Genomic DNA, 10,693 nt, shown 5'->3' on the forward strand with positions numbered 1-10,693 from the left:
ATTGCTCCACGTGTAGATATGTTTTTGATGTGTTTCTGGGGGGAGGTGCAATTAGCATCCTTCTATTTCACCATCATCTCTGTCTATTCTCTCAATATTATTTCACTTAAAACATTTGGAAATTTTTCATTTTGAAGCAAATGTGGCTTGTGTTTCTTTGTTAAAGGGAATATTTTAAATTATGGTTTTAATCTCTTTGATACACAACATGTACATTTTCTTTCTTCTCTTGCCAGTAGTATAATTGTGGTTTCAAGATTTTCTTGTTTCACTTAAGATGTCCATTCACAAGATTTGGGTAAAAAGAGTTATATAGGTACTCCACAAAAGGGAATATTCAAATGGATAATAATCATATGAAAAGGTATTCCTTATTACTATTAATCAGAGAAATGTACATATAACCACAATTAGTATTGCTATGTACATAAGAACATAGCTTTAATTTAAAGAAGGTTGAGAATAATCAAAATCTGTGAAGGATATGGAACATCTAGCATTCTTGTACACTGCTGGTGGGAGGAAAAATTGGTGAAACAACATTGGAAACCAGCAGTTTCTAAAAGACACGCCTACCCAAGGGCCAGTAATTTCACTGCAAGGTATATATGTAAAGAAAAAGAAATGATCATGTCCCAAAGAAATGTACAAGAATGCTTATAGCAGGTTTGGGAATAACACATTAACCCTCTAACAGGTATGTTATTTTCTTAGGAGTATCTAAACTATGAATACGTGAAGTAACCAATACGTGACGCTGTCAATATAGAGGCAGAAAAAAAGTGCTTTTGGATACTATTGACCAGGCTTTTCACTGAAATCCCAATATAATTCAACAAAATAATTGGTTGCATAGACCATTTGTTGACATAATAAACATCGGCAGTCAAATGTGAGAAATAAATTAGCTGCTGTTTGACATGGAAGAAATCGAAAACCAGTAAATGTCTCTAATTTTAACCAAATTTTAACCAGTTTGAACTCTTCTGGAACAATACAGTTATGGGGGAGCTTGCAAATCCAAAAGGATCTAATTACAGAAGAAAATAGAAAGGTATCAGAGGAATGTGACTCTTAGGAATAAGCTATTTTCAATATTTCCAATTAAATTTGTTCTCTTGACTTTTATTCAGATAATAGGAATAAAGAAAGACATATTTATGGCTAGGAAATTTTTTTTAAAAGAAATTTTCTATAATAACATGAATTATAATATAATTAATCTTGTCTCATATTTATAAATCCTTCTTACTTTGTATTTTTGAAAATTCAATTTTATCTACATTTTAAATGGACACTCAGTTTTTGTATTCATGTCTGGTTTTTGAAATGTGGATGTATTGTTTGGTTGGTAAAGCTTTATTTTGTCCCTTGTTATTGGGAAAAACTACACACTAATGAGAGAATTTGAATACTCTAGCTTGCCAAATACATGTCCTTTTAATTGCTGAGGGAATTCAGTTATAAGATGCCAGATTTTCCCAAGGTTATTAATTGACACATTTTTCATGTTGTCTTGTACATCTTCAAGTAAAATTCTCCTTTATTAGAATTTGTACATACAAAAAGATTAAAGAAAGTGGGAGCAAGTGAAAAAAAAATTCTAGAAGAATCTCAGTGATTTTCAGCCACAACTCTCAAAGCAGGTACAAGGTATGGAGAAAAAAAATAAAGATATTTTTATGTTTGAATATATTAAATAAACTATTTATTCAAGCATCTTTAATTTAAAAAATTAAATATCTCTATTACAAAATATCTGTGACATATCAAGATATATAGGAAAACATAACCAGAAATCTAATTTTACCATCCAACTAAATCTCCAAAACTTTGCTGTGTATGATCTCAAGCTATATTTTTATGGAAATTAATTTCTTTTCTCCACAGGTTCAAACATCACATATATTTTCTTAAACATTTTATACTTCACTTTGTCTTATTTTTTTTTACATGGCTCTTGATATTATCCTGTTGACTCATAAAAAATTGATATTAAGAGCATATATATTGACTGTTTCCAGTTCAGCTCTTGCCTCTTACAAATGTTTTGTTTTTGAGATAGTAGAGAGTTTACTCATCCTCACTGAATAAAATATATTGACCTTTATTTTTGCCTTTTACATGATCCTAACTCAATACTATAACATAACAAAATGAATATATTTACTTATAGGTTTATCTAGATCTTACCCAATATTAATACAAAAGAGCATATATATTCACATATATTTACATCAGTATTTCATCATTGAAAGTATTGTTGAAATATTTAAAATATTTGAATTTATTTTTCTTTACGATATGTAGCTAACCAGCCATATTTATTCTCAAATAACTGTAAATTTATCCTTAAGAACATATTTTTAATCTATGACTATTTTTAAATTCTCAGGTTTCTTACAATCACTTCATTACTCCATCTAATGTTATGAAACTAAAATATCATTTTATTACTCTGCTTTGTAACACATTTTAATATCATATTTCATTGTCCTTCACTTCAATAATTTTTCTCATTCAAAGAGGACAATTTGGAAAGGCTGAAGGGTAAGGGGATAGAGATATTGTCCTGACTTTCTTGAAGTTTCTTTGTCAAAGTTGATATACAGCTTAGAATATGTTTCCAATTCTGGCTATGTATGATTGATTGCCAAATCCATAATTACCAACTTAGAATTGCCACTGCAACTCTAAATGCTTTAGGCAGTAAATGATAAACTGGCACAGCAAGTTAATATCACAAGTTTCAGGTTATTTATGGATATTTTAAAATATTCTATTATAGCTGTGTGTAAAATAAATGACTCTCTGATTCAAAGCTTTTGGTAGCTAAATGCCAACTACATTTTTGAGAGCATTTATCCAGGACTAGACTCTAATTCAATTTTATTAAATTGTACAGAATTTGAACTTATAAAATTTAGAATCTTTATTAAAGTTTATATGTTAACATGTCAGAGGTAAGCAGTTTGGTAGTTTAGTGAATTGATAGTTCTCTGAAATTTGTATGAAATATTTCATTAAAATATTGCAGCAATTTAAAATATAACATTTACAAATTTAATGTCATATATTTTTCCAGATCAGCACATATACATTTCCATTTTAAAATAATCCCACTAATAGTGGGATTTTGAGGAGATTCTTGATTTTTGGTTATTAAAGACAATGATACAAAGAGCAGCGATTATGTTTCTTTGAACACCTAGCCTATAAATCCCCTAAGTGGAGGTTCTCCACTGAACTGTCGTAAAACCTTCAAATCTAAGATATAGTGCTGACTCCCCCTCCCAAATTATATATAGGGCCAATATCAAAAAGAGAATTATTAAACTCTATCTCACATTCTTTAATTCAAAATTAAATTTATTTTAAAATGTGATAAGCAAATGATTTTTCCACTTTTCCACTGTTTCTTTAACCTTTTCTTACTAATTAAAGTTCTTAGTTTGAAACATTTCTTAGTTTCATTTGTTGACAGTATATTATCATCTCTTTTTTATGATCACTTTTTTATTTTTTACATTTAGTAAAGTCAAATCTACTAGTCTATATCTTCCTAGAGTTTAGTTTTTGCATCATATCAAAAAAAATTTTAATGAGCTATTTTAATGGGTTAAAATAGGTACCTATGTTTGCCTTTAATGTTTTCATAGCTGTATTTTTACAAATCTAAATCTTTTACACTTCTGAGATTTATTTTCAAAAGTGAAGTGAAATTAGAGGTTTGATCTTACCATTCCTGATTGCTAAGTTGCCCCATTATCATTTACTATTTCCCTTCAGTTCAGTCGCTCAGTCGTGTCTGACTATTTGCGACCCCATGAATCGCAGCACGCCAGGCCTCCCTGTCCATCACCAACTCCCGGAGTTCACTCAAACTCATGTCCATCGAGTCAGTGATGCCATCCAGCCATCTCATCCTCGGTCGTCCCCTTCTTCTCCTGCCCCCAATCCCTCCCAGCATCAGAGTCTTTTCCAATGAGTCAACTCTTCCCATGAGGTGGCCAAAGTACTGGAGTTTCAGCTTTAGCATCATTCCTTCCAAAGAACACCCAGGACTGATCTCCTTTAGAGTGGACTGGTTGGATCTCCTTGCAGCCCAAGGGACTCTCAAGAGTCTTCTCCAACACCACAGTTCAAAAGCATCAATTCTTTGGTGCTCAGCTTTCTTCACAGTCCAACTCTCACATCCACACATGAATACTTACAGAACCCAAAATCTATCTCTATCATATATCTCATTTACCTATGTGTTTGTGTCTAGGTGTGGACAATACAATTGACTTTGAATACATCCTGGAGAAGGAAATGGCAACCCACTCCAGTACTCTTGCCTGGAGAATTTCATGGACAGAGGAGCCTGGTGAGCTATATATAGTCTATGGGATAGCAGTTGGACATGATTGAGCTACTAATTTGAACACATGGGGAGATTAGGGGCACCAACCCTCCAACACAGTGGAACTAACCAATTATACACTACTGTAGTATTTATTATTGGAAAACAATCTTCATATGCACATTTCTAACCCTTATCCAAGGGTCAACTGTAGTTTTGTTTCATTTTGCTGTCTCATTCTTCCCGCTCTGCGTCCTTACTCTCTAAAATCTGTAATTTGTGGAATAAGTAGTGCGTGAAGACAAACACCACTATGTCACATGGCAGAGTCACATGTGAAAAGTATGATTTAGTGGAAAAACTTATAAGTAAAAATTTAGCAAAGTTCCTTCTTTTCTGATCATCTCATGAGGAAGCTGGGTTATTGCTGCTTGTAGACTTATAATGTGTCCTAGGCAAGTTATCTCACCCACTGCCTGGTCTATTTTATAATCAGGCAAACCTGAGAACAAACTGGAAGAAAAGATTAAAGTATCAAATCTTTAAAGTTAAGCAGTATTAATTTTGAAGCCAAATTTTTAGGAGAGTATGATTAAGCCAACTATTGGCATTTATTGATAATGTGGAATTCTGACATTAGAAAAGTCCTCTTTGCCAAAACAGAGCCACCAGCACCAGCTACTTATTACATACTGGCTCTTCAGTAAAGTTATATTTGTTTCTCCACAAATGTGCTTTACTATGTTATTTGTCACTGTCATTTCTGATATTTCTTTGGTTTATTCTTATATCCTTGGGCCAAAATCAAACTGTCTTATATGGCTTCATAAGTAGGTGGCAGTATAAATCTTCTAGCTTTGTTCTTCAAAACAGCCTTGGATCATCTTGACCTTTTGTAATTCAACATACATTTTAGAATTAACATGTCAATTTTCCAAAAACTCCTACTTGAATTCAGATTGGGAGTACATGAATATATATATGAACTTAAAGATAATTGGCATATTTTACAATTCATGAATCTAATATTTATTAGATGCTTATTTTGTTGTCACTTGTAAATTATGTTACTTGCCTAACTTTTTAATTTTGGTAATTATATAAAGTGACTTTCTAGTATTGAACCATTTTTGCATTCCTACAATAAAATCAGGTGGTCAGAATGAGAGCTAAAAAAATATCAATATTTGTGCAAAGTAGTATTTCTATAAATCTTTACTGAGAATTTTGCATTATTTGATTAGTTGAAAATGACTAGTAATTGTGCTTCTGGTAATGTAATCTTGAAAAAGTTTTTCACATGTAGATAGATATGTACAAGTATATTGTACAATTTTAGAATATCAGTTTGTCTGTAAAAATAAAATCATTTGCAAAATGTTGTTATGAGAGGATATCACTTATTCATTTTCATATCATACACAAACTAGTAAGATGATAAGTGAACTTTACCTCTGCCACTATTTTTTATTTTATTTAAAAAGTTTGAAGCAAAATGATAAAAATGCACATACTTATTAATTTTGAAAACAGGATGGAGATCTTTATTATAATATTTTTTACTTTTCTGGATTCTTAAAATATTTAAAAATATTTTTCTTTGCTCAGCTAGAAACTCTTCTGTGTTTTTTTTTTTTCAGATCTCTTAAAAACAATGTATTGTGTTACTATCTCTTCTTAGATACTGGTATATCTTCCTTATTATTTTGTTTCAAAAGTTCTGGCTAGCATTCAGTTCAGTTCAGTTGCTCAGTCATGTCCGACTCTTTGCGACCCCATGAATCGCAGCACGTCAGGCCTCCCTGTCTATCACCAACTCCCGGAGTTCACTCAGACTCACGTCCATCGAGTCGGTGATGCCATCTCATCCTCTGTCGTCCCCTTCTCCTCCTGCCCCCAATCCCTCCCAGCATCAGAGTCTTTTCCAATGAGTCAACTCTTCACATGAGATGGCCAAAATACTGGAGCTTCAGCTTTAGCATCATTCCTTCCAAAGAACTCCCAGGGCTGATCTCCTTCAGAATGGACTATTCATGTGTAAATGGATGTCATTCCACAAAGGTCTGCTTTACACATCCAGAGCAATATGGATGTTTTCCCAGATAAACAGATTTCCTCTTTTTTTTTAATTTTTATTTTTACTTTATTTTACTTTACAGTACTGTATTGGTTTTGCCATACATTGACATGAATCTGCCACAGGTGTACATGAGATTTCCTTTTGTTTATCAGGGATCTACAAGCCAGCAGCAAGCATCCATTTAGGCTATCTCTGCACTGTACTTCTCAATCTACTAAATGCATAGGCCCAAAGGAAATCAGGGCCTGTGGGAGAAGACTCAAATATTTGGACACTTCTTCCATCTCAGAAAAAAATAAGATGGGAAGCTATCTCAATTTGCCAAACATAGATTCATTTGTCTCAAAACTGATAATGTTTATTATCTCTCTGTTCATCTGACTATTAGCAGCAACTACAGAATGACTTCTAGATTGTTAATGCTCTATATTCCAGTTACCCAGTTTCATTTCTCTTAGTCCTGCTTATAATTAGAAAACCATTTGGCCTTTCTTTCACTTAAAAGTGAAAGAAAGAAAGTGAAGTCGCTCAGTGGTGTCCGACTCTTTGCGACCCCATGGACTGTAGCTACCAGGCTCCTCTGTGCATGGGATTTTCCAGGCAATAGTATTGGAGCAGATTGCCATTTCTTTCTCCAGGGGATCTTGTCAACCCAGGGATAGAACCTGGGTCTCCCGCATTGTAGATAGCCGCTTTACCATCTGAGCCACCAGGGAAGTCTTTCACTTACATGACCCTTACTATTATTAGAGTTCAAGATGGTAGACCTTATTTTTTTGTCTATGGAGGAAGAATAAATCTATTTCTCAAACTCTAAAAGAGATGTCAAAGAGCTTGCATATTCTCCCACCAGCTGAGATCATCACTTTTGTTAGGCCCAAATATGAGTTACATATTGATAGTTTCAATTTCCTTCAAACAACTTGGTTTATGGCAGATATTCCTCATAATTTTTGTTAAGAAATTGTGTCTATCTCTTTCAAAAAACTGGATTTAGTGTTAATTCTTTTTTATCCTTTTTAAGCATTTCAGTGAATTTTAGGGAAAAAAGTTAAGTGACTATGCACTTATCTTTCAAATTCAACTAACAGGCTTTCTATTTTGGTTTTGTTTTAGGTAACATTTGCCAACAGCCAAACAAATGGAAAAACAAAATCACTCTGTAGTGGCTGAATTTATTTTGCTGGGACTCACAGAGTCTCATGAGTTACAGATTTTCTTTTTTTACTTTTTTTCCATTATTTACATAGCCATTTTATTAAGTAACCTCATTATAATCTTGGTCGTGAAATTGGACCCTCAATTACAGTCTCCGATGTACTTCCTACTGGTCAACTTGTCCTTTATTGATATGTCTCTGGCTTCCTTTGCTACTCCTAAAATGATTGGTGACTTAATTAGTGAAAATAAGGCCATTTCTTATGAAGGATGCATGGCCCAGATTTTTTTCCTTCACCTTTTAGGTGGAAGTGAGATGATGTTGCTTGTAGCCATGGCAATTGATAGATTAATTGCCATATGCAAACCCCTGCATTACAAAAATATTATGAGCCACCGTATTTGCATCAGACTTGTACTTTTCTCCTGGACTGCTGGATTTGTGCATTCTGTTAGCCAAATGGTTTTTATAGTGACTTTACCATTTTGTGGCCCCAATGTTGTGGATAGTTTTTTCTGTGACCTGCCTCAGGTGATCAAACTTGCCTGCACTGACACCTATGTCTTAGACCTATTAGTCATTGCATTTAGTGGACTACTTTCTTTGTTCTGTTTCATATTTCTGTTCATTTCCTATAGCATCATCCTGATAACTGTCCATCATCACTCCTCCAGTGGATATTCCAAGGCCATGTCCACTCTTTCAGCCCACATCACCGTGGTGGTACTATTCTTTGGACCTTGCCTCTTTATCTATATATGGCCATTCAGCCATGTTTTCATAGATAAGATCTTCTCTGTGTTTTATACAATTTTTACTCCCCTTTTAAATCCAATCATTTACTCATTTAGGAATAAAGACATGAAGAAAGCAATAATAAAAATAAAGACCAAGAATGTGAGTTCCAGATCAGCCTTTTAACTTAAATATTACAATCATCAAAGGCATCATCATTGTTGTTGTCATTGTAATCATCATCCAGAGACACAGGTATAAGATTTTACACTGAACATAAGTCATATTTTGGGAAATTATTACTTTTCCCTACACAAGCATATATGCAACAAAGCATTCTGAATTGCACATCCAAGTGCAAAATCATTCCAACATATTATCATCCATTTAAGTTGTAATTTTAAATTTTTCTATAAATTCTTAGATTTTAAAATACTGTTGGTTGAGTTCTAACCATGTCTAAGGCACTTTGCATGCATTTACTTTTAACCTCACACAATGAAAATAGAGAATATTATTTATATTTATCACCAGAAAACTGCACATTATGAAATTTAACAAACTTGTCACAGAAATTGTTAAGTACTAGACCTAGAATCAGATTCTACATGTAACTACAAAATCTATGCTTTTATAAAAAAAATTTTAATCTATATTTTAATTAGTATTCATACATTTTATTTGTCCTCTCCTTTACATATCGTAGTTCCCAATAATTAAATCTTCCCAAAAATAGGTTGAAATGATTTTCCTTTGATCTGAAAGTAAAAAGAAACCAACAATTTCTGTTTCCTTATGCCTCTGATTCAATGAAAAGAGTTTATTAAAACAGCTAAGAAGGTCGACCCATTGAGCAAGGTGTACCAGTACTACTGTTACACAGCAGGGTAGGGAAAATCATATTTGAAACCCATGTGATTCTCTGTGGTGCCTCACAGTATTTGCATATCAAGTAGTAAAAATATGAAAATTACACAACCTAGTACAAGTTAGAATTTGATTCACTCCACCAAGAAAGGAATCACCATCAATGGAGATCTTGGATGAAGACAAAAGAAGAATGCAATTGGTAGTAAAAGAAGATAGCCATAAATAAATATTACAATAGTTTAACATTAGTAGAATGATGATTATAGAAACTAAGACTGTTTCCTTCCTAAAATATTTATGGTCATTGTGTATGTATAGTATTTGTTGACAAATTTCAATTTTTTGTTGTTGTTCATTATCAAGGAGTTGTTGGAGGTTAACTTTAGAATTTTGTCTCTAAGATGGGATATTCATGTGGGATTATGACTAAATTAGAGGAAATATCAATACCTCACTGAGATGAACATAGTAACCTACAGAATTTTGTCTTTCCATTTGGAGAAAAGAGGGTGAATGTCTTGATTTGTATAAATCTTTAGGCTAAGACAACTGTTGTTCCTTGGCAGTTTAAATAAAGATAGAATGAGAGTATTAAACATTTGAGAAGAGAGAAGGCATGTACCGAGAATCACAGAATTTTACCCTGACCAGTAACTTAGGGTACATATTTAATCAAGAATAAAGGATATTATATAAGTAATGAAGAATCTGGAGGAATATTTTATTGGGTCAAAATTCATAGTTGAAACAAAAGAGAAGCCTGAATTAAGCAGTTATTTTAAAAAGTTATTCAAACCCATTGTTTTAAGGAAGGTGCATGCATTTTGAGCTAACTGTAATCATTTAATTAGGTATAAAAAAATGAGAGCATCTATTTATGTCTTTTAACATTAAATGACAAGTAAGTTTTGTTATTATTTACTACACAGATTATTTTAGGTACTCAATCAATCTGTGTGTTGCCTGGTCATGATATATGGCATTTAAAGTTTCTGGAGAAGATGTGAGTAACCAAAGACAGAGGGGGATCAAAAGCAGTTCTCTTCAAGGTCATTTGCTTTGAACAAATTGTCATTCAATAAACAGCTGTCTCTCTGTATAATAGCTTAGGTGTGCTAAAGTGAAGGAGAGGGAATGCTTAAAGATTACATCATCTTATGTTAGCTCAATTCATCCTCCACAACTTCATTAGGGCTTTAAAAATGTTTCTGTGAATAAACCTTGGATTGAAGATCATTCTTGTTTTTAAAATTCATGTAAATGATTATAAAATGACAGAATTGATAATTATACCCACAATATGAACTTTTCCTTAGCTAAATCACAAAGTATTAATAAAAGAACAATGAGATACATAACTGACAAATACAAGATACAGTAAACTGGCCAAAATATTTAAAGTTAAGAAAAATTATTTCACAACATGGATTTACTTTCATCTTTATTAACAGTGAATGTGACAATACATATTGTACCTTGATAAATTAGCTAGTCATCAAAATTA

General features: G+C 32.7%; 1 protein-coding gene across 1 annotated transcript; it reads left to right on the forward strand.

The window, feature by feature from the left end:
- Positions 1 to 7,566: 7,566 nt before the first annotated feature.
- On the forward strand, positions 7,567 to 8,505 carry LOC138444118 (olfactory receptor 4K13-like). The gene has a single exon (XM_069597447.1). It carries the CDS (start codon positions 7,567 to 7,569, stop codon positions 8,503 to 8,505), a length of 939 nt encoding a protein of 312 aa, XP_069453548.1.
- The last annotated feature ends 2,188 nt before the right edge of the window (positions 8,506 to 10,693 follow it).

This window comes from Ovis canadensis, chromosome 7 (genome assembly GCF_042477335.2).
Source record: "Ovis canadensis isolate MfBH-ARS-UI-01 breed Bighorn chromosome 7, ARS-UI_OviCan_v2, whole genome shotgun sequence".
Lineage (NCBI taxonomy): Eukaryota > Metazoa > Chordata > Mammalia > Artiodactyla > Bovidae > Ovis > Ovis canadensis.